The 26,525-nt window shown below is 31.5% G+C and overlaps 1 protein-coding gene across 1 annotated transcript in view; it reads right to left on the bottom strand.

Annotated features, from left to right (window-relative positions):
• LOC132154424 (protein unc-13 homolog A-like) overlaps positions 1-26,525 on the bottom strand; it is a 76,058-nt gene that overhangs the window by 12,729 nt on the left and 36,804 nt on the right. The window contains exons 16-33 of the mRNA XM_059562967.1: positions 25,031-25,258; positions 24,810-24,951; positions 17,232-17,401; positions 17,022-17,137; positions 15,068-15,231; positions 9,132-9,285; positions 8,663-8,731; positions 8,454-8,543; positions 7,807-7,941; positions 5,740-5,867; positions 5,543-5,628; positions 4,513-4,639; positions 4,266-4,362; positions 2,978-3,121; positions 2,819-2,896; positions 2,159-2,236; positions 428-516; positions 125-274 (exon numbers count right to left, since the gene is read on the bottom strand). Of these exons, the coding sequence (XP_059418950.1) occupies positions 125-274; positions 428-516; positions 2,159-2,236; positions 2,819-2,896; positions 2,978-3,121; positions 4,266-4,362; positions 4,513-4,639; positions 5,543-5,628; positions 5,740-5,867; positions 7,807-7,941; positions 8,454-8,543; positions 8,663-8,731; positions 9,132-9,285; positions 15,068-15,231; positions 17,022-17,137; positions 17,232-17,401; positions 24,810-24,951; positions 25,031-25,258 (2,245 nt within the window). The remainder of the gene's footprint in view (positions 1-124; positions 275-427; positions 517-2,158; positions 2,237-2,818; positions 2,897-2,977; positions 3,122-4,265; positions 4,363-4,512; positions 4,640-5,542; positions 5,629-5,739; positions 5,868-7,806; positions 7,942-8,453; positions 8,544-8,662; positions 8,732-9,131; positions 9,286-15,067; positions 15,232-17,021; positions 17,138-17,231; positions 17,402-24,809; positions 24,952-25,030; positions 25,259-26,525) is intronic.

Genomic DNA, 26,525 nt, shown 5'->3' with positions numbered 1-26,525 from the left:
AAATAAAATAAAAAAACGCTTCCAGTCATCTTTTCTAATGTAGTCATCTACCTGACAGCCGTTTAACTAGTTTTAATTAGGAGTAGCTCAAAGCCTGACAAACAGTATTTTTGCTGTCGCTCACTTGCTGTCCAGGAAGTCCATGATGGGTTGCAGGACGTAGTCGGCGTCTTGTGCTAAGCTGCCGTTACCGTTAGCAGGAACGTTTGCTCCTTTCACCTGACTGAGAATATCTCCCATCTGCCTCACGCTCTCCTCGATGTGCGGCTGGAAACTGATTAATAATATTATAAAATACTGTTCATCAAAAATAGTTATAATATTAGAATAAAACTTCTCTATGGAGCACATTAACGGGATTTTTACTTATAGAACATGACTGTCACACTTTATTAACCCTGTAAATACTCTAAAACCCCAAACGAACCTCACGGCAAAAACCCGGCTGAGATCATCCAGAACATTGTTCAGCTTGACTTGAAGATCCTTCAGAAAGTCACTGGCCTCCACGTTTAACTGCAAAAACAAGAAACATAATCACGAGTCAGACTTGATCTTACTACTCCAATCTGAAAAACTCTGAGATTTTAAAGACAATTAATATTCAGCAATATTATGGATTAGACAGCTCTGACTCCAGTGTTACTTTATTATAGTTTTTGAACTAGTGCTGTCAAACGCATCCAAAATAAAACTACAAAATAAATTATATATATATATATATATTTTTATATATACATGCATGTGTGTATATTTATATATACATAATAAATATACACAGTATACACACATATATGATGCAAACAAAAACTTTTGGTTTGTTTTTGGATCTGATTAATCGCGTTTAATGTTTTAACAGCACTCATTTGAATTAGTTTAAATTTTTATATTTTCTGTTATTTTTTTACATTTTGTTATAATTTGTTCTATGCTTTGTAATTTAATGAGCTTTTTTATGTTTAAATAGTTACAATTTTGTACGTTTTTTATTATGTTACTTATTTTACTTCAATACTTATTTTTTATATTTTCTGTTTTATTGACATTTTTGTTAAAATTGTATAGGAATTAAATTTTTTTGTATTTTATTTATTTTTTATTTATTATTGTTATTAGTTTTATATATATATATATATCCAATACCCCAAACTACATCTACATACAGATCATCCATGTCTGTAACATTTACCACTGTCATCTTTTAAGTCATAAGGCACTAGGTATGTGTGTGTGACATTAATAAATAATTGTAAAAATTAATATAGTTACATTTCTAAATAAAAATAGTAAAATTAGCTCTATGCTGCTCAGTGCTCCTGTAGCCTACCCCAGAGCGCCCTCTCGCGGCTGTAGATGGTAATGTTTTCTCTTGGTTCTGAATAAATGCGACTTATAGTCCAGTGCGACTTATATATGTTTTTTCCTCGTCATGACGTGTTTTTGGACTGATGCAACTTATACCGAAAAATACGGGTAACATTATTATTATTATTTATATGTGTGTTTATTTCAGTCAACATGTATTTTAAGATTTAAAGAAAGATTTTATGGTTTTAGTTTTTTTAACTAATCTGCATTATTTTCCTATTTATTTAATGTATTTACTGCAGATTAACAGGACTATGAAATGCACAAATGATTCAATGATCATTTGCTCTCTCATATACACTATTAAAGGGTTGGGGTCAGCAGGATTTATTAATTTTTTCTTAAAAATTGCATTAAAGTAACAGTAAAGGCATCTATAATGTTACAAAACTTTGCCTTAATAACATAAACATATTGCATAAAGTTAAACAAGGCATCTGTTTTTACAAATATTTTTTACTTGGTTGTTCAAAAGCATTATTCTGATTTCTGAAGATCATGTGACACTGAAGACTGGAGGAATGATGCTGAAAATACAGCGGAGCATCACAGAAATAAATTACACTTTAACACAGATTCACACAGAAAACAGAGGTTTTACATTAGAATAATATTTCACAATTTTACTGTATTTTTGATCAAATAAATGCAGCTTAGGTGAGCAGAAGAGACTACTTCCAACACGACATGAATATTAAAAACTTAAATTTGTGCTTCAAAAACTGCACAGATGTTGTCAAATGTCCTTAAGATGGCTTGTTTTAAAGAGTTAAAGCGTGCATGAACTCACGTCTTTCCCTCCCATGGCCTCAAACATCTTCTCCAGCTGGACTCGCAGCTGCTGGATATTATTAATAATGATGCATGGCTGAAAATAATAAGAAAGAGGAGGTTGAGCGACATTAACGCACACACATACACACACACGCTATTAAAGGGAATCCCTGAAGCAATAAAAAGTGAGGAATCGTGCTAAATGTGACAGCTTCATTAAGTGCAATGAGCTAAACGAGTCTCTAGAGCATCATGTATGTGTGTTTTCTTCCTGTATATTCGCTGGAGGTATAGCCAACAATAGCATTGTATGGGTCAAAATTATACATTTTTATTTTATGCCAAAAATCATTAGGATATTAAGTATTGATCATGTGCCATGAAGATATTTAGCAAATTTCTTACCGTAGATATATCAAAACGTGATTTTTGATTAGTAATATGCATGGCTAAGAACAACTTCAAAAGCGATTTTCTCTATTTTTTTGCACCCTCAGATTCCAGATTTACACATCTTTGTAGTTTGTTTCTATCCTAACAAACCATGCATCAATGGAAAGCTTGCATTCATTCCACCTTCAGATGATGCATAAATCTCAATTTCAAAAAATGGGCCCTTATTGCTGGTTTTGTGCTCCAGCGTCACATTATTAATGTAAATGCATTACTGACGCACCACTTTCTCCTTGTTGCAGTGAGTGGGAAAATCCTTGGCAATGATGTCGGCGTAAGACAGAAGAACATTTCCAATGGTCTGAAAGAGAACGGCGAAGCTTGAACACTTCAGAGGTTTCACTGTGAGTGCAATGATATTAAGAGTGATGCTTGACTTCACCTTAGCAAACCTCTTCATGTAATTCCCAACGATCTGAGGATCAGGACACTCCAACTTCCTGATGATCTCGAAGCTCTGGTTGAGCTGAGAGAAGACGTCCACCACCGAACAGGAGAAGAGCGCGTGCTCCGACGTCTGCTGGAACTACATGTAAAAACAACACTAGGCATAGTGCAAATAAACTAGAAATGGTCTGAGAAAGTCTCAATAAATACATTATATATTTTAAATATTTTATTAAATTATATTATATATTATATTTTTAGTTGTTCAAAAGTTTGGGGTCAGCAAGATTTGAATATTATTTATTTTATTCATTAGTGATGCATTAAATTAAAGACATTGATAATGTGACAAAAGATTCCTGTTTCAAATAAACGCTGTTCTTTTGAACTTTCTGTTCATCCGTGAATCCTGAATAATAAAATGTGAAATATTAACTGTGTTCAACACTGATAATAATCAGAAATGTGTCTCGAGCAGTAAATCATCATATTATTCTGATTTCTGAAGATCATGTGACACTGAAGACTGGAGGAATGATGCTGAAAATACAGCGGAGCATCACAGAAATAAATTACAGTTTAAATTTTTTTCATATAGAAAACAGATATTTTAAATTCTAATAATATTTTAAAATTTTTACTGTATTTTTTATCAAATAAATCCAGTAAATCATCATATTATTCTGATTTCTGAAGATCATGTGACACTGAAGACTGGAGGAATGATGCTGAAAATACAGCGGAGCATCACAGAAATAAATTACAGTTTAAATTTTTTTCATATAGAAAACAGATATTTTAAATTCTAATAATATTTTAAAATTTTTACTGTATTTTTTATCAAATAAATCCAGTAAATCATCATATTATTCTGATTTCTGAAGATCATGTGACACTGAAGACTGGAGGAATGATGCTGAAAATACAGCGGAGCATCATTTAAATAAATTACAGTTTAATAGAAATTAAAACAGAAAACAGCGGTTTTAAATTACAATAATATTTCAAGAAAATCCTGATTTTACTGTATTTTTCAACAAATAAATGCAGCCTTGGTGAGCAAGAGAGACTTCTATGAAAAACATTTAAAATGATAACATTTTACTAGCGCATGTCGATACACATCCCACCTCTGACTGGAGTTGTAGACATCACTTGTCATGTTTTTATGCAATAAAACATTTGTTTGTGCATGTGAGTATTTCACAGTAATTGGACTTGGAGGTGATAAACTCTCTTCTGTGTATCATTATATCACACAACAATATACCCCTGATATTTACCCCGTCCTTTGTGTCCCGGACCAGAGCGCCGTGCAGGAAATCTCTAGACACTTCCTCATTCTCATCCAGCCACAGGATCACAAAGGGCTCAAACCAGCTGTAAAGACAAAGAAGAAGCAGCTCTGACACTGTACACGATTCCTTGATGACCGCTGCATTTAATACTAGGTGTTAGGAGTTTGATCAAGTCCCTAATTGTAAATAAGAGTGCTAGAAACACCAAGGTTTGACTAGAAGCAGCTCTTACGCTGGATACTCTGGCACACGCTTCTGGAAATACAGCAGCTCCTTGCAGTATTCGTTGTAGAGCCACTTCACCTTGAAGTGCAGGTTCATGTAATCAGCGCTCTTACACAGTCTGTGTTTCTCGTGTTCTGAGAGACAGGAAGTACATCACAGACAAGATACTGATCACAGATGTGACTATAAGACTGTTTTCACTCTTGTTTTGATTGCTTGATCAGAAGTAGAGTTTGATTCCAGCCCTTCTAACACTCGCTTTATTTCGTTATTATTAGAAAATGCAATTAAATATCACAAGACAGAGTCATGCAAACCTTTAAACATTTAAACAGAACTAAAACAACATTAGAAAAGAAGTGAAAAGACAGTAAATAAAAAAAAATAATAATAAAAAACACTTTAACAAAACAAATTGAGACAAATTGCAACAGAACTAAAAACCTAGAGAAGAAAAGAGAGATCAATAAGTGTAAGAAATAAATAAATAATATAAACATATATTTAAGATTACATTAAATGAACAAAAAATAATACAATTAAAATAAAATTGAAAAAATAAAATACATAAGTACATAAACATGAATAAATAAATAAAATACACTTTAATACTACAGAACTAAAAACATAATATTAGAGAAGAGAGATAAAAATTCAATAAATAAAAAAGTGTAATAAATAAATAATAGAAACATACATTTAAGATAAGAATATAGTAACAAACAAATTATAAAATTATAATAAAATGTAAAAAAAATAAAAACAGAGAAGTAAAGAAAGATAAGATGTTAATAAATAAAAAAAGTGTAATAAATAAATAATAGAAACAAAATTATAGTAACAGAAAAAATTTTAACATTTAAATAAACTGTAAAAAATAAAATAAGAATAAAAATAATAAATAAATACAAGGATGTATGTACATACATATACAAAAACATACTACATGCAAACTTTAACAAGAACCGCACTACTTTATTGATCCATAATTTTTTCAGTTTCTCATACGAGAGGAAACGTGTTCAGTCGGTGTTTACCTTCCATCGCATACTTCATATCCTGAGCAAACATGTTCCACATCACCTCCGCACTGATCTTTCCCACGTTCAGCTCCTGAGGAAACCTGCACGAGGAACACACTTCTCTCAGTTTCCTTCATATCAGTTATAAGACTTGCTTCCGTTACTGTTAATTACTGTAAGCATTCAGTTCTGTATGTGAACCCCACACTCACTGGTTCAAGCAGAGCGTGTAAGAGTTCTTGTCCTCCTCTATAATGGAAACGATGAGGGTGATGAGTTTGGACCAGAAGTCCAGGTTCTTGATACTCGGTCCCTGTTCTTCAGAAGGAACCGTCTTCGACTAGATCCACAGACGAGAGACTCGTTCAAACACACTAATGCAAACAAACCTCAACATAAGATGCACTGTAAAACAGACGTTCTTCCTCGGGATTTTTGCTGTTTTACAGTAAAAAAGGTTTGTTATTCAAGATGCATTCACTTGAGATGCTAAATTACATATTTATTGTTTTTGGAGAACTGTATCAAAATGGACAAAAATATAGCTGAAAAGTAGAGACGTCGAGTTTGATTCCAACCCTTTGTTTTTATTTATTATCTTTATTTATAAATTATCATTAGAAAAATGCTAATTAGGAAAGTCGTGGCCTAATGGTTAGAGAGTCGGACTCCCAATCAAAAGGTTGTGAGTTCGAGTCCCGGGCCGGCAGGAATTGTGGGTGGGGGGAGTGCATGTACAGTTCTCTCTCCACCTTCAATACCACGACTTAGGTGCCCTTGAGCAAGGCATCGAACCCCCAACTGCTCCCCGGGCGCCGCAGCATAAATGGCTGCCCACTGCTCCGGGTGTGTGCTCACAGTGTGTGTGTGTGTGTTCACTGCTCTGTGTGTGTGCACTTCGGATGGGTTAAATGCAGAGCACAAATTCTGAGTATGGGTCACCATACTTGGCTGAATGTCACGTCACTCACTTCACTTTTTAATTAAAAATCTCACTCAAACATTAAATTACACTAGAGCTAATGTATAACATTAGCAAAGAGACAAAAATTAAGTGTAAAAATAATAAATTATATAATAAAATCAAAATAAATATAATAAAAACACACCAATTTACACAAATTGTCAATTAAAAAAATTATGCAGAGATCACGCAAGAAAGCTTCCTGTGCATATGGCCCATCATCACACACACACAGACACACACACACACACACACACACTCAGACACACACACACACACACACACACACACACACTCTCAGACACACACACACACACACACACGCACACACACTCTCAAACACACACACACTCTCAGACACACAAACACACACACACTCTTACACTCTCTCTCTCTCACACACACACACACGCACACACACTCTCAAACACACACACACTCTCAGACACACAAACACACACACACTCTTACACTCTCTCTCTCTCACACACACACACACGCACACACACTCAGACACACACACACACACACACACACACACTCTCAGACACACAAACACACACACACTCTTACACTCTCTCTCTCTCACACACACACACACACACACACACACTCAGACACACACACACACACACACACACACACACTCTCAGACACACACACACACACACGCACACACACACACACACTCTTCTCTCTCACACACACACACACACACTCTCTCACACACTCTCTCTCTCTCTCACACACACACACTCTCAGACACACACACACACTCAGACACACACACACACACACACACACACTCTCACTCTCTCTCTCTCTCTCTCTCTCACACACGCACACATATACACTCTCAGACACACAAACACACACACACACACACACACACTCTCAGACACACAAACACACACACATCAGGAGCATGAGTCAGTGCTCTGGTCCTCAGGTGTCGAACACTCCAGGCGTGTCTTCCATCTTACTAATAAAGTTCCTCAGTGAAAGTGCAGAGCGAGAGAGATCGAGGAGATAGACTCATGTCACACTGCACTCTTCTCCATTCATAACTGCCATAAAACCTCCACCATAATCAATACTTCATTATCCACGAGGACTTCAGCGCTCGTGGCGTAGTGATGCTCTCTGTTAAACCCAAGCTTCCAAGACAACAATCAAAAGTTGAACAGTTTGAAAGTTTCCCAAAACAAAAAAAAGTCAATTCAGTACTCGTGCACTGTTTGATGCTTTTCTGTGCCTACAAACACACACACACTCACACACACACACACACACACACTCACACACACACACTCACTGGGTCATTCTGGTATTCCCGGCTGTAGAGCTCATGGCAGTTATTAAAGATGTACTCGTATGTTGAGTTGAGACACGCTTTCACACAGTCTTTAACAACTTGACTCGCTCTCGGTGGACTCTGCAGCTCCTGCACCTGAAAACACACACATAGTGATTCATTTATTTATATTATTATTATTATTATTTGTGATTTTTTTATTTATTTACTAGATTTTCTCTAGCATAGTTTTATGTTTTAGTTCAGCTGAAAATTGAGATTTGTTTGAATCTGTCCAGATGTTTCACTATATTAAAAAAAAATTTTTTTTAATTATTATTTGTTATGATTTTCTATTTTTCTATTTCTGCAAATTGAAGTTTGTTTGAATCTGTCTGGAAATGTTTCACTGCATTCTAAAAATAATTATTAAATTATTTATGATCATCATTATTACTTGTGATTTTTTTTTTCTCTCTCTCTCTTTGTTTTTAATCTGTCTTGAGATGTTCAATTATTTATAAAAAAAATAATTATTGGTATAATTGGTATTTCATGTTCAATTACATTAAAGATCTATACATGTTGCTGAGAATTATATCATGCAAAAATCAGGCACAACTACACATATGTCATTAAATAATTTAAGATCTGTCACCAGAACAAACCTTCATCCTGAAGAAAGTGATGCTGGTCAGAAGATCTACAGTGGACTTCAGATCCTGCAGCCTCTCCGGACTGCTGGCTGGAAAATTATTCTGAAACACAAAAACACAACTATTAAAAACACTGAAACACTCCACAACACAACTCTTCAGTGCTCAGTAGATATAGAAGTCCTTGTATCATCGATATATTACTGAATATGTGAACAAACCCTGTACATAGAGAGGTCTATCCTCAGAGAGTTGTGCAGTTGATCCAATAGTTTCACAAACCGCTCTTTCTGCAAAAAATAATTGACACTTGAAATACACACTATACCACAACTTTTTATGTTTTTGAAAGAAGTCTCTTCTGCTTACCAAGGCTGCATTTATTTGATCAAAAATGCAGTAACAAAAGTAAATCTGTGAAATATTATTACAATTTAAAATAACAGTTTTCTGTGTAAATATCTGTTAAACCAGGGGTCGGCAACCTTTATGTCATGACGTTTATGTCTTTACGGTCACTTTTGATCAATTTAATGCATCCTTGAATAAAAGTATGAACTTATTTTAAAAAAACTAAAAAAATATCTTACTGGGTCCAAACATAAGAGTAATTTAACCCAACAGCAAGGTTTCTGAAATCTACTATACTAGTGTTTTACAAAACATCTTGTGGTTGAAATATGAACTGACCCCAAAGTTGGATGCAGCAAAGCGGTCGGAGGCAGAAACGTTGTTGGTGGACTGTGTGGTGTGGGCGTAGTAAGCGTTGATGTTGGCCAGCAGCGTGCTCATGACCGCAGGAACACCGGGACACATGTACTTCGATGACAGACACGCGAAATGCCTGAACACAAACACGAACAAGGTTACTGACATTTTCTGCAATGCAAGTAATTTTCAACCCAAATATTTTCCACAATAAAACCAAAAATGTTTTGCAATACAAGTAATTTTCAAACAAAAATATTTTCTGCAATAAAACAAACAAAAAAATCTGCAATAAAGCGAAATCTTTTCTGCAATACAAGTAATTTTTTATCAAAATCTTTTCTGCATTTTAAGTCATTTTAAGTCATTTTAAGTCATTTTAAAACAAAATGTAAGTTTTTTTATGTTTTTTAGTTTTTTTTTACTATAAAGCCAAAATCTTTCCTGTACAACAAGTATTTTTCCAACAAAAATATTTTCTGCAATAAAACCAAAAGATTTTTTGGGATTCAAGTCATTTTCATCTAAAATATTTTCTTTAATAAAGGTCATTTTCAACCAAAATCTTTTCTGCAATAAAACCAAAATCTTTTTTGGGATTCAAGTCATTTTCAACCAAAATCTTTTCTGCAATAAACCAAAATATTTTCTGCAATACAAGTAATTTTTAACCAAAATCTTTTCTCAATACAAGTAATTTTCAACCAAAATCTTTTCTGCAATACAAGTAATTTTCAACCAGAATCCTTTCTGCTATAAAACCAAAATCTTTTCTGCAATACAAGTAATTTTCAACCAAAATCTTTTCTGTAATACAAGTAATTTTAAACAAAAATCTTTTCTGCAATTTAAGACATTTTAAACCAAAATCTTTTCTGCAATACAAGTAATTTTTAACCAAAATCTTTTCTGTAATACAAGTAATTTTCAACCAAAATCCTTTCTGCAATAAAACCAAAATCTTTTCTGCAATACAAGTAATCTTCAACCAAAATCTTTTCTGCAATACAAGTAATCTTCAACCAAAATCTTTTCTGCAATACAAGTAATTTTCAACCAAAATCCTTTCTGCAATAAAACCAAAATCTTTTCTGCAATACAAGTAATCTTCAACCAAAATCTTTTCTGCAATACAAGTAATCTTCAACCAAAATCTTTTCTGCAATACAAGTAATCTTCAACCAAAATCTTTTCTGCAATACAAGTCATTTTCAACAAAAATCTTTTCTGCAATTTAAGACATTTTATACAAAAATCTTTTCTACAGTAAAACAAAAATATTTTCTGCAATACGAGTAATTTTCAACCAAAATCTTTTCTGCAATAAAACAAAAATATTTTCTGCAATACGAGTAATTTTCAACTAAAATCTTTTCTGCAATAAAATACAAATATTTTCTGCAATACGAGTAATTTTCAACCAAAATCTTTTCTGCAATAAAACAAAAATATTTTCTGCAATACGAGTAATTTTCAACCAAAATCTTTTCTGCAATAAAACAAAAATATTTTCTGCAATTCAAGTAATTTTCAACCAAAATCTTTTCTGCAATAAAATCAAAATCTTTTATGCAATACAAGAAATTTTCAACCAAAATCTTGTCTGCAATACAATTAATATTTTTTTTAGCAATAAAGCAAAAATCTTTTCTGCAATACAAGTAATTTTCAACCAAAATCTTTTCTGTAATACAAGTAATTTTCAAACAAAATCTTTTCTGCAATATAAGTAATTTTCAACCACAATCTTTTCTGCAATATAAGTAATTTTCAACCAAAATCTTTTCTGTAATACAAGTAATTTTCAACCAAAATCTTTTCTGTAATACAAGTAATTTTCAACCAAAATCTTTTCTGTAATACAAGTAATTTTCAACCAAAATCTTTTCTGTAATACAAGTAATTTTCAACCAGAATCCTTTCTGCAATAAAACCAAATATTTTCTGCAATACAAGTAATCTTCAACCAAAATCTTTTCTGCAATACAAGTAATTTTTAACCAAAATCTTTTCTGTAATACAAGTAATTTTAAACAAAAATCTTTTCTGCAATTTAAGACATTTTAAACAAAAATCTTTTCTGCAATACAAGTAATTTTCAACCAAAATCCTTTCTGCAATAAAACCAAAATCTTTTCTGCAATACAAGTAATCTTCAACCAAAATCTTTTCTGCAATACAAGTAATTTTCAACAAAAATCTTTTCTGCAATTTAAGACATTTTAAACAAAAATCTTTTCTACAGTAAAACAAAAATATTTTCTGCAATACGAGTAATTTTCAACCAAAATCTTTTCTGCAATAAAACAAAAATATTTTCTGCAATACGAGTAATTTTCAACCAAAATCTTTTCTGCAATAAAACAAAAAAAAAATTCTGCAATGAAACAAAAATCTTTTCTGCAATACAAGTAATTTTCAACCAAAATCCTTTCTGCAATAAAACCAAAATCTTTTCTGCAATACAAGTAATCTTCAACCAAAATCTTTTCTGCAATACAAGTAATCTTCAACCAAAATCTTTTCTGCAATACAAGTCATTTTCAACAAAAATCTTTTCTGCAATTTAAGACATTTTATACAAAAATCTTTTCTACAGTAAAACAAAAATATTTTCTGCAATACGAGTAATTTTCAACCAAAATCTTTTCTGCAATAAAACAAAAATATTTTCTGCAATACGAGTAATTTTCAACTAAAATCTTTTCTGCAATAAAATACAAATATTTTCTGCAATACGAGTAATTTTCAACCAAAATCTTTTCTGCAATAAAACAAAAATATTTTCTGCAATACGAGTAATTTTCAACCAAAATCTTTTCTGCAATAAAACAAAAATATTTTCTGCAATTCAAGTAATTTTCAACCAAAATCTTTTCTGCAATAAAATCAAAATCTTTTATGCAATACAAGAAATTTTCAACCAAAATCTTGTCTGCAATACAATTAATATTTTTTTTAGCAATAAAGCAAAAATCTTTTCTGCAATACAAGTAATTTTCAACCAAAATCTTTTCTGTAATACAAGTAATTTTCAACCAAAATCTTTTCTGTAATACAAGTAATTTTCAACCAGAATCCTTTCTGCAATAAAACCAAATATTTTCTGCAATACAAGTAATCTTCAACCAAAATCTTTTCTGCAATACAAGTAATTTTCAACCAAAATCTTTTCTGTAATACAAGTCATTTTAAACAAAAATCTTTTCTGCAATTTAAGACATTTTAAACCAAAATCTTTTCTGCAATACAAGTAAATTTTTAACCAAAATCTTTTCTGTAATACAAGTAATTTTAAACAAAAATCTTTTCTGCAATTTAAGACATTTTATACAAAAATCTTTTCTACAGTAAAACAAAAATATTTTCTGCAATACGAGTAATTTTCAACCAAAATCTTTTCTGCAATAAAACAAAAATATTTTCTGCAATACGAGTAATTTTCAACTAAAATCTTTTCTGCAATAAAATAAAAATATTTTCTGCAATACGAGTAATTTTCAACCAAAATCTTTTCTGCAATAAAACAAAAATATTTTCTGCAATACGAGTAATTTTCAACCAAAATCTTTTCTGCAATAAAACAAAAATATTTTCTGCAATTCAAGTAATTTTCAACCAAAATCTTTTCTGCAATAAAATCCAAATCTTTTATGCAATACAAGAAATTTTCAACCAAAATCTTGTCTGCAATACAATTAATATTTTTTTTAGCAATAAAGCAAAAATCCTTTCTGCAATACAAGTAATTTTCAACCAAAATCTTTTCTGTAATACAAGTAATTTTCAAACAAAATCTTTTCTGCAATATAAGTAATTTTCAACCACAATCTTTTCTGCAATACAAGTAATTTTCAACCAAAATCTTTTCTGTAATACAAGTAATTTTCAACCAGAATCCTTTCTGCAATAAAACCAAATATTTTCTGCAATACAAGTAATCTTCAACCAAAATCTTTTCTGCAATACAAGTAATTTTCAACCAAAATCTTTTCTGTAATACAAGTCATTTTAAACAAAAATCTTTTCTGCAATTTAAGACATTTTAAACCAAAATCTTTTCTGCAATACAAGTAAATTTTTAACCAAAATCTTTTCTGTAATACAAGTAATTTTAAACAAAAATCTTTTCTGCAATTTAAGACATTTTAAACAAAAATATTTTCTGCAATACAAGTAATTTTCAACCAAAATCCTTTCTGCAATAAAACCAAAATCTTTTATGCAATACAAGACATTTTCAACCAAAATCTTGTCTGCAATACAATTAATAATTTTTTTTAGCAATAAAGCAAAAATCTTTTCTGCAATACAAGTAATTTTCAACCAAAATCTTTTCTGTAATACAAGTAATTTTCAACCAAAATCTTTTCTGCAATATAAGTCATTTTCAACCACAATCTTTTCTGCAATAAAACAAAAACATTTTCTGAAATAAAACAAAACTATTTTCTGCAAATCAAGTAATTTCCCCCCAAAATCTTTTCTGCAATAAAACCAAAATCTTTTATGCGATACAAGACATTTTCAACTTAAATCTTTTCTGCAATACAAGTGATAATTATTTTTTGCAATAAAGCAAAAATCTTTTCTGCAATACAAGTAATTTTCAACCAAATTCTTTTCTGTGTTACATTTTCATATAAAATCTTTATTGCAATAAAACCAAAATCTTTTCTGCAGCAATTTTCCCCAAAAATATTGTCCCCAATATAAGTAATTTTCAACCCAAGGAAGTTAAAACCATACTTTACGTTTCTTGACCCTGTGGCTTCATATCACTTCTAATGAAATTTGACAATATTAAAACTCACATCAGACTCTAGTTTTCATAATCGACCACATCTCATTGATGCTATACATTTTATGAATAATCTACTTAGCCGTAATGTTTAAAATAGTGTACAGTCAGCTAAATATATATCAAATTTATCATCATTTTAAAGACAGGTCTTGATAGCATCCAGCTGCTGAGGAATATTGATTAAACAAGTTTTGAGTTTCTCTTTAATACTCACGACACACACTTCGCTCAATGCCTCATGAGACTCCTGACCGCTGATCACAACATGAATCACTACCTCATTATTATGGACGTACTCGTCTTTGGTTACTGAAAGCTAATGAGGTGTTTCCATCAGTGCGCTTGGACTACAGTACACGTGTCCATGAACAACTCACTGACACTCATTAACACCAGAGAAACTCAGAGGAAAGAACAGATGATTGTAGAAACTGATCTCCTACATTACTGTGAATTAAATACTAACACTAAACTCTCACTGGTCTGATAACCAGTGTTAATTTAGTACCAGTGAGATACTGTTAAAGTTATAATTAATATTTTTAACCAGTTTTTATATTTACTTTTTGTAATTTAGTGTTTGTTATTTTTAATAATGTTATATCAATATAACTTAAATATATATTAAATTAAAATGAGAAATATTGGCTTTACAACCAGAAAAAAAAAGTTTTTTAAATTATATTTATAGTAACGAAAAAACTAAATATTTTCTGCAATAAAACAAAAATAAAATTTAATGACATCTTAAATTGTCTTCATAATATTTATGTCTTCATAAGAAAAATTATCAATATTTTTTCTTTAAATTAATAAAATAATAAACATAATTTGGTCATTATTTGGTCCCAGCTCATATTATTTCAATCAGTATTTTTCAAGGAAATATTTGCAGAGAGTAATCAACAGAATTGCAAATGCAAGTAAAGTTTTTATGTGAAAATCTTCAAATTTTGCACTGAAATATAGTATTATTTCAGTGCACCATTTACCATTAGAGGCTCCACAGGACAGAAACTTTTGATGATTAACATTTAGTAGGTTAACTGATCATATGCTGGAAAGATGATCTCTTTTAAGCATTCAGTTGTGTGTTTGTTCGTTCTCTGCTTACGTCATGGCCTGATAGATCGATTCCACTCCGTATCTCATGGCAAACTCGTCCACGATCTCCTGCGCCGTCTCATCGAAGTACACTTTCCAGGCATCATCGCCTTTAGCATCTGGGATCTTCACCACACCACTGTTCTGCTTCTCTGTGGTGTGGTTGAAGATGTGCTGCAAAGCAACATGGGTAGAACACTCAGTTTTCAAAAAATCCTGAAGATGAGGCTCTTTATGCCGATTTAGTTTTACATTACATCCTAACCAGGTGTGAGTGATGGGTTTCCAGCAGGGTTTGTATCATTTACTAAAAATAAAACTATTACAATTGAAATTAAGCTGAAATAAAGTAAAATATAAATATGGAATGAAATAAATAGAAACTTTGCCTTGGCAACTAACTGAAACATGTTTATGTTAAAGCACTAAAATTAAGAAGTGTTAATAAATAAATAACTCAAACTAAATCTGAAATAAAAATACATTTTATTTGAAAAGAAAAATGAAAAAAGCACATAACCATATTACTAAAAATAAAAATACAATTAATTAAAATTAAAAATATATATTAAAAAATGAACTAATATTAAAATTAAAAACATAAAAATAAAAGATTATTAATAAATGTAATTTAACTAAAAAAACAAAACAAAAACAAAGCTGAAATCAAATGAAATATAAATATTAGAATTAAAAAAAGTTTTCCCAAATAACTGAAATAGGTTTTAGTTGATACATCAAAATAGCTTACTATAATATAAAAAAACGATATAAATAAATACAAATATTTAAAAAGAAACTAATACTAATGCCAAAAGCACAAATGAATTTAAATTCAACTAAAATTAAAATAAATAAGGAAAAATATAAAATAAAAGCATATTAATTTTAATAAAAACTTTAATAGTGTATAATTAACTCTTTCCCCACCAGCAGTTTTTTAAAAAAGTTGTCAGCCACCGCCAGTGATTTTGATGATTTCCACTAAAATTTGATGGCATACAGTATATTTTTTCTGTATGGATATTGGAATATGCAATACACCAAAATAAAGATCAAAGTCTTTACTTTTAAACAAAACCATAAAACCAGTTTTATTCTAGCTTAAAACATTCTGTTTTTTATCAACACTTGAATACAGGTAGGTATTATAAAAATTTATAATTTTGAGCAAAAAGATGAGAAAATATACATCTGGATCAACATTTAACTCTGTACCATTATACAGTTTTCATTTATATGCTGTCTATTACTGATGATTGCGATATTTTTCATTTAGAAATGTGTAACAGCGCCCCCCAGTGTATAAAAGTGAAAACACGGAAAGCCGTGGGGAAGCGTTGTCTTCTAAATGACGAGGTAATTCGTCAGTGGCGGGGAAAGAGTTAATACTAAAATAACACTGGTTTCTGGCATAATGTCCAGTCTAAATGAATATTCCTCAGTGAGGAATATTCTATGCAAAGTGATAAAAATCACAGACAATTAGAATGTATACGATTTTTTAATAAACAATATACAGATTGTTATTTAGAACCAATGAGATTTCAAAGTGGGCGGAGCTAATGAGAGTGATGCAGCAAAAACATAAATCAAACAACTAATAAAACACTCACATTAATGAGATAAAATCGCTTCATTAAAAAGCCTTCATTATTACGCCGCTTAAATGTCTATTTTACAAATTCTAAGAATGTTAAAAAGTTTCCTAGTTGTGATTATGATTTGAAAGTAACAAACAGAAGTTAGAATGTTCATCAAGTACAAATAACATCATGAGGACGTATTTTGAAAACGTTGTAGGAATGTTCCATAAACATTACTTTAAGAATATTTCATTCTAACATTTATATAACTTTTAAAAAACCTTAGTGAAAGAACGTTCCATGCTAGCTGGGTTGACGCATCAAAAACACGTACTATATCTAAATATAATGTTTAATAAGTGTAATTTGTACATGTACCTCATGCAGGCAGGTGTACTGAACGTGGTATGGAGACACGGTCTCCTCTCCCTTGATCTCCACACTGATGTGCATGCGGATCGCTCCAGACACGGCCGACTTATCCGTGCGCTTATCTGTTCAGAGAGAAGGAGAGAGAGTCGAATAATTCCTCCAAGATCATATTCATAAAGATGCTGCAGAAATAAACATGCAATGACTCTGACACACCGAGGTTGTACCAGACGTCCATTTCTCCACTCAGCGTTCGCACTTCAATGATGGTCTGTCCCAGGAAGTCATCGGATTCCCGCTTGAACCGCTGCTTCACACGAGACTTGATATCATCGTCCTCATCCCAGACGCGCACCTTTATCCGGTCGGAAGAGTTATGACACTCACTGCACACCAGAGACAAAACCTGGCTTATCATCGCTGACTAAATAAAAAATTATTAGTTGAAAAAAAAATTATTAGTTGAAAAAAAAACAAAAAAAACTTATTTTAGCTATTTGCTGAGGCAACATTTCTCATTTTCATTTAGTTGAACTAATAAATAAATAAAACTGAAATAAAAATAACTAAAAAACTATATAGACATATTAAAAAAGGGGAATTAAAAAAATCCCCAAAAACAGAAAAAAAAAAAAAAAAAATTTAACTAAAAAAAAAAAAAAGTAGAACATTAACAAAACTATACTAGTATTTCTCTGCATGATATAGAATCCACTTTACCTGAAATAAATAAAAATTGGCATATTTTCTGATTTTCATTTCGTTCCACTTGAGGTACTATAATAACTAAATCTAAAAAATTGAAACTTAATAAAAACAATAGATACATATTTACAAAATAAATAAATAAATAAAAATGACAAAAACACAACTAAATTACTAAAACTTTACAATTAAAAATAAAACAATAATAAAAAATTCACGAAAAAATGAAAAATAGTATATAATATTATCAGGGCACATGAGCTCGTCAAGTAAATCAATCATTCACTTGTCCGAGTAAAAAAGTTACTTGTCTGGGGGAAAAAAGTGTTTTGTTTTGTTTTGTTTTGGCACAAATGTAATTTATTCTGAATAGGGTTGTAACGGTATGAGATTTTCACGGTACGATAATCGTCTCAGAAAATATCACGGTTTTACGGTTTCACGGTATACTGTATTAAACAATCAAAACAGGGTTTTGTTTTGGGGGGTTGACCAAATGTTTGAAAGCATGTGTTTTATTCAAATTTCATTAATCAAAAACAAGAGAATTTTACCATTGATTATTTATTAGTTTAATAACTTATATTTATCATTAAGAATTCATACAAATTCATAAATTCTAGTTTTGACTTAATTTTTCTGGATTCTGTACTTTTATGATTTAATACAAATATACTATCAAAAATGGTGGTAATGAAAATGTAACAATTTAATTGATGTTTTAAAACATTTATTCTTTTATGTTTTCGCAAAGGGCTGCACAACAGAGATTTACAGAAATTAAAATTATGGAAAAATTATATTCCCTAATGTTCATGTAAATTATTATTATTGTTATTTTAGAAGTAGGCTACTTTCTGTAAATTTCTTCGAGTTAAAAAGCAGACTTTTCTTTGGACGGGTTGTATTGAAGAGCTTTGAGTGTCAATGTATTTGTTTTTGACAGTGGTTTTCTCAAATAAAATGATGAAATGATTATTAATTGTTCTCTCAGTGAGGCTCTCAGTGTTTGTGTTCACGTCCTCAGATAGTGAGACAGCAGCACTGTTAAACCTGCCACTTTAAGCCACGCCGGAGCATACTTGAGTAAATAGTACAAGACATAACGCCGCTCATTCACAGAGAGACATGCAAAACAAACAGATTAGCCTATATTTTTATATAGCAGTGCTTTTGTCATTATTTTACAGCTTTGTCTGTGCTTCACTCCGCATCACAGAAATCATAATGCATTAACCTTAAATTATAAATGGGACATAGCTGTATCCGCTCGGAGGGATGATATTCGGAATAGGTAAACATGTTCGATGCGTTTCCTCGTTTTGCAGCCACTTTCCGACCAGTTTTTGTAACCTGTGTCTACCCTCAAGTACAAATAAGCATTCGACTTTTCTATATAAAAAGTATTCCCATACTAGTGCTACTATTTTAACTCATATTTTGAGGTGGGATAGAGATTAGAGATAACGGCCTCTGTCTCTGATGTTGTCTCCACTGTACGTGTGGGTGGAGCAAGAGAACAGTTAGGTGGAAAGTTGTTGCTTAGGCGCAGGTGAGATTCTGTGTCTGTTATTTTCTCTCAATACCATAAATAAGCAAATGTACACGGTATGATAATCGTATATGTTTATATCGCGGTATATCGTCATACCGGTATATCGTTACAACCCTAATTCTGAAGCAGTCTCATCAGTGCTTTATCAGGTATTACTTTAATCAGCATATTTTTGATATTTGCCTTAAATTGATTGCCGTTACACTTTTTAACTTTATGAAGGACAATATTTTCCCAATCTGATTAAATGTCTCCATTTACGTCGAATTCTTACATTGGATCAATACATTAAGTTAGAATAATAAGACACTATATTCAAATGAAATCAGTATCAACAAACTCCATCTGTCCAAATGCATAAATAATGTTATTAAAATTAGTTTTACCTTTTTGACATACAAATATGAAATGTTGGAAAATTGCAATGATTCTTTTTAAAAAGAAAATTAAACCACCAGTAGGTGGTGGTAAGCAGTGTTGGGAAGGTTACTTTGGAAATGTAATAGGTTACAGATTACAAGTTACCTTATTTAAAATGTAATAGTAGTGTAACTTTTTTAATTACTCTAATAAAGTAATGTAACTAATTACTTTTGAGTACATTTTGATTACTTTTATAAATTTCTAATGAATATTTATTTGCAACTGTTAATCATCTTCAACCATTTACACCATGCAGGTTTAACCTTACAGTAGTGCTCAATACTGTCAGACTTTCACCATCCTTCATCACCTAAATTAAGATGATCACATTTGAACACATCCACCACACAATCAGACTTTAGTACTGCCTTTTACTTTGAGATTGATCTGAAGTTCAATGCAGATTTAAAATCAAAAGAAATAGTTTATAGATACTGTTTTTGAAACCAAATCTTTGCACAACTACAGGCATCTAACTGCATCTAACAATGGTTTGGGGAAAAATAGTTAATAAAAAAATAAAAGCATATAGCTACATTAACTCAAATATGGTTATCTAATATGCATGTTTCCTATTTTGTGTACTAAACTCCTGAAACATTGGTGTCTTTTTGAAACAATGCTGTCTCTTTGTATATGATATGATGATAGTTTCTCAAAATAAGTAAAAAATGCTCATGAAGTGACTCAGAGCAGTTCTAGAGATTAATTTCCATGAGGGATGGACTGGAAAAAAATAGGCTGGGAAATCTCACACTCATACACCCACAACCCATTCTGAAACATGGACAACCCTATTTTTTTTTTGGACCTGACATGAAAAAGATTTGAATCCTTAGGTTGGGGGACTTGCAACGTAATTAAGAGTTCTCCCCTGAACTGCACCTTCACTTCCATTATCCACCCATCTCTCTCATGACTTTAATACTGAAGATTTTTATTTGACTTTTACCATGTTTTGTAAGTGCAATTTTTTTTTTGGCAAATTAATTACCACTTGTATTTATTTTTACTACAAATTCCATGGTTAAACCACTGTTAGTGCCATACCATAGGCTATATTAATTTTCCTCAGGGTTGTGTTTTGTCTGCACTAGCTCCCCCTAAACCTATGATAAAATATGATAATTTGTCTGCTAAATTACTACTGTAACATTACAATAGATAATAATGACGTCGTTTATACAATATTTTGAGTGAGTGTGAGCAATGTGCTGCTGCTGCTTGACTAAGTAAACAAAGACAAAACTACATTAGCATATTTACAGATGAAACTGACCTGCACCTGAAACCCTAAACAGAAGTGTTGCTTCTCTGGTCCACCTGTGCGCTTACACAGTTCACTCCGGTCTCTCTCTCTCTCGCATTGATTACTCGGAGTCTGATCCAAACCTATAAAGGTAAATCAGTAGCAAAACTCGAGAGGTTGAAGATCTGAATGTGAGAACTTGTCATATTAATATTTGTATTTGTAAGTTAAAATTTACACTCATGGCTCTGATGTGAAGAGTTGAATCTTTCAATTTGCACACACAGACAATGATCAAAACACCCGTGTTTTGAATTGGAAGTTGTAGATTAATAGTCACAAATGTGTAGAATGACATTCACACAAAGAAAATGACATATACACACGTTTACGACATATTTACTTTTGCACTTTACTTCAGTTTCGCTGCACAACGTCAAGTCGGCACTTACAACCTCTCAGATCTGGAAGTACAAGTTCAAATCCTAGCGGTCTGACTTTTGCTACTCTTTTTGCGGTATTCTGTTGCAAAACTCACTTGTGCACTTGTATATGCAGATGTGAGAGAGCAGAGCTGGGGGCGGGGCTTTGGTGCGAATGAGAACATTTTATTGGTCGATGCCCGACCAATGAACAACGCCAATTGTTTTCACTGAATATCCTTAGCTTTGACAGGATTTTAAGACACTGCATTCATTTTGCCATTCAGGTATTATCTGGTAGACAAATAATGCAACATATTTTATATGTATATCCCACTGCATATCACTCTACCAGAGTTGCAATATAATGCTGTTTTTATTATTTTTATGTTTTGTAAAAATAATTTTAACATCTTCATTGGGTTAAATTCCTAATTTGCTTGTCAGTAATGAACCTTTTTAAATGCAACATTATTATTATTATTTTTTTTTTTATAAAATCGAGTGTCTAAATGTACATTAAACAGCAAAACCTAAAAAATAAGCACTTATGACCAGAAATACTGTTTTGAGCAACTAGTAGAGCTAAATACATGTATTTATTAACCATCAACAAGGCCATCTAGTGTTTAAGCAATGGAATTGCATATGAATATTATCTTTCTGGCCACCAAATGCCTCTAATTTAAAGCGTGCCTCTTTGCACTGGAATTTAAACCTAAATACTACAGTTATTGTAGAATTTAAATAATAACCATATTAGAAAATGTTATATTTCAAATGGTCATTCATGAATCATAATTATTGCGCATATTATTTAGTACCATGATCTCTTCAAATTAACTAAACATGACTGAGTTAACATTCAGTACAGTTATTTTATTGGTTAAAAGTTACACTTAATTGTTTAGTCACATTTAACTGCCAAGGAGGAGTATGAGAACATAATGCTGTTCCATTTTCCAGTATAAATTGCTATTATAATGCATAGTCATTAGTCAACACAGTTATCCATGCATAATCAATGCACTTTTTGTGTTACAAATTACTAGAAATCGCTGCAAATATAATAAAACTGCTGTCTGTCCCAATTAATACATTTCAAGCATATTGACAAAACGTTTTGTTTACTACTATTGATAGCTCCATGAACCACGTGACCGCGTGGCGGTGAGATCAAAGCATGCTTTGGTACAGCGAGTTTACTCTGCAATATGCAGTGGGATATACATATAAAATATGTTGCATTATTTGTCTACTAGATAATACCTGAATGGCAAAATGAATGCAATGTCTTAAAATCCTGTCAAAGCTAAGGATATTCAGTGAAAACAATTGGCGTTGTTCATTGGTCGGGCATCGACCAATAAAATGTTCTCATTCGCACCAAAGCCCCGCCCCCAGCTCTGCTCTCTCACATCTGCATATACAAGTGCACAAGTGAGTTTTGCAACAGAATACGCAAAAAGAGTAGCAAAAGTCAGAGCGCTAGGATTTGAACTTGTACTTCCAGATCTGAGAGGTTGTAAGTGCCGACTTGACGTTGTGCAGCGAAACTGAAGTAAAGTGCAAAAGTAAATATGTCGTAAACATGTGTATATGTCATTTTCTTTGTGTGAATGTCATTCTACACATTTGTAACTATTAATCTACAACTTCCAATTCAAAACACGGGTGTTTTGATCATTGTCTGTGTGTGCAAATTGAAAGATTCAACTCTTCACATCAGAGCTGTGAGTGTAAATTTTGACTTACAAATACAAATATTAATATGACAAGTTCTCACATTCAGATCTTCAACCTCTCAAGTTTAGCTACTGATTTACCTCCATACAAACCGTTCGGCGGAGGCGCAGAGAGCGCGCGAGCCCAACCATTGCCAGTCACGACTAACTGATTCATGATTTAGATTTAATTATCGAATGGCGGATTCGGAAATAATCGCTTTAGTATATTCGGCCTGCAATTATACAATAACAATATTAAAATAGAGGGCCAAATCGTCTGCCAGGCCACCGGGAATAGTCCCGGTTCTCCCGATGTCCAGTCAGCGCATGATTTCCACAGACAGGCAGAACGTGCAGGATTCATATTCATATTCATAGTCTTTTTGCGGCTTAATATTCACAGACCCCAGTCCATATTGCATTTTTATTCAAGTGTACTGACTTACTTTTGATCTATTCATCCAAAATGTGGCATATTTCGTCCGCGTTATAGGCTGAATTCCATTTTTATGACTGGATTCTACGAATGTGTTCTCCGCGTCGCGGAGATTATGGGCCATATGTCTTAGTGCAATTTGGGAAAGAAAAAAGCTGTATGTGGATGTGTGTAAATATTCAAATGTAATCCTCTTTGTAATCGTTACAAATTTCATAAGTAACTGTAATTTAATTACTCATTTTTTCTTAGTAACTGTAACGGATTACTGTTACATTTATTTTGTAATTAAATTACGTAACGCCGTTACATGTAACTAGTTACTCCCCAACACTGGTGGTAAGTCACTTTCTTAATAAGTGAATCATTGATTCAACCGATTCGTTCAAACGGCTGATTCATTCAACAAATGAAGCAAGTAACCGTTTATACAAATGGCTCACTGAATCATTGACTCGTTCAAAAATGAATCATTTAGTAACGAAAGACTGTTGTGTGTTGTTGTGAGATGCGCTGCTTTGCTTAGAACTATTTTTGTTAGCGAAATGGAGCAAAAACGATCCATAATGTGTCTAAAATGTAAGTCAATACATGATCCGTTATTAGTGACCGTTTACACTGAAAGTAATAAAATCAGAATCATTCTCGCCAAAGTTTGGGTGCCGCTCTAGTTATTGTTTGTTATTAAAATTTTGATCAGGTTACTCTGCAAGTAAAATTCTCTAAGCGGACAAGCATTAATATCGATTCGTGAATACATTATAAAGTTTCAAATATGGATACATTTCTTACAAAAACACATCGATTCGCTTCAGATGGCCTTTATTCACTCCCCGAAGCCGTGTGAGGCACTTTTTATGAAGGATGGATGCACTTTATTGGACTTCTATTGGACTATTAAAAAATAACACCCATTCACTGCCATTATAAACCTGGGACGAGCCAGAACTATTTTCAACATAACACCGATTAAATTCATCTGAAAGAACCTAAGACGCCTTGAGGGTGAGTAAAATAAAATTTTTGGGTGAACTATCCCTTTAAGAAAGTTTTGTTACATTTATTTATTTTTTTGTTATATTGCGTTTCTTTTTTTTTTTGCTGTTGTTGTACAAAATATTTATTTTTGTAATCAAATTATATTTTTCTTTTGTACATATAAATAAAAAGCAAATGTGTGCTTTTCAAGAAAAAGTTGGATAATTGGAAATAAGTAAAAAAAGAAAGAAACTAAACGGATTAATTGTGAACATGAGCATTTCCATTCATGCACTCACAAGTGAAAGCTCTCGTCCCAGATGGGATTGAGATTGCCGTAGATGGTCTTGGTTCTCTTCTTGGTTTTGCCCACCTGTACCGTGACGTATGGGTCACTCGAACCCGTCTTATCCTTCGCCTGCAGACCCTGAGCACAATCCACTGACACAGAGGAAATCATTTCTTTAGAGAGGATGCAAACATATTTTGAAATCACTGATAACTGTACTTCTGAGCTCACATGTGATGCTGATTTTGGCCGACCACTTCGACGTCCCGTCCAGAACGCTCTGCTTGATTTGTTTCATCTGCGTCCCGTGGCTCGCCTTGGGAACGTCGAACACTTCCTGGATCAGCTCGAAGATCTCAGGTTTGTTGCGCTCGCGGATCTTCATGCGGTCCTTCAGAACCATGATGATGTTCTGCGTTCGGTCCTCAGCGCCGTGCTTCGAGCTCTTCTCAGCAGCTCCTGACCATCAGTTCCACAAGCACAACTTATATCATGTTTAAGACATTTAAATCTAATATTAACACACTGGGTGATATTTAATGCATGCATTTTCTCAATATACTCTATGCTCAGTCTATTACAGAATTCTTACTGAATGCATTTAAAAACAAAGCATTTATTATTTAAAACAACAATAATTTCAATGTATTTCATATTGTATTTATTGCAATTTATTTAATATTTATAATTATTTTAATGACTAGTCAATATACTCTATGTTCAGTTTTAGTGAATACATTTAAAAATAAAAATAAATTTATTATTTAAAACAAAATTTTTTCAAATGCATTTTATATTATATTTATTGATATTTATTTATTATTTATAATTATTTTAAGGACTAAATATACTCTATGCTCAGTTTATTAAAGAAATTCTTATTGAATGCATTTAAACATAAAAAAGTTTATTACTTAAAACAACAATTATTAAAATGCATTTTATTTTATATTATATTTATTGCAATTTATTTATTATTTATAATTATTTTAATGACTAGTCAATATACTCTATGTTCAGTTTATTACTGAATTCGTTTTGAATGCATTTAAAAATAAAGCGTTTATTATTTAAAACAACAATTATTAAAATGCATTTTATATTATATTTATAGCAATTTATTTATTATTTATAATTATTTTAATGATTAAACAATATACTCTGTTCAGTTTATTACTGATGTTTTGAATGCCTTTAAAAAACAATTATTTACATTTATTTAATATTGTATTTATTGATATTTGTTATATTTATTAATTATTTATAATTATTTTAATGACTAAATATACTCTATGTTCAGTTTATTACGGAATTCTTAGTGAATACATTTAAAAATAAATGTATTATTTAAAACAACAATTTTTCAAATGCATTTTATATTATATTTATTGATATTTATGTATTATTTATAATTATTTTAAGGACTAAATATACTCTATGCTCAGTTTATTACTGAATTCTTATTGAATGCATTTAAACATAAAAAAGTTTATTACTTAAAACAACAATTATTAAAATGCATTTTATTTTATATTATATTTATTGCAATTTATTTATTATTTATAATTATTTTAATGACTAGTCAATATACTCTATGTTCAGTTTATTACTGAATTCGTTTTGAATGCATTTAAAAATAAAGCGTTTATTATTTAAAACAACAATTATTAAAATGCATTTTATATTCTATTTACAGCAATTCATTTATTATTTATAATTATTTTAA

Source organism: Carassius carassius, chromosome 12, assembly GCF_963082965.1.
Source record: "Carassius carassius chromosome 12, fCarCar2.1, whole genome shotgun sequence".
NCBI lineage: Eukaryota > Metazoa > Chordata > Actinopteri > Cypriniformes > Cyprinidae > Carassius > Carassius carassius.
Note: the sequence above shows the minus strand (reverse complement) of the source record. Positions and strands in the feature narration are given on the sequence as shown.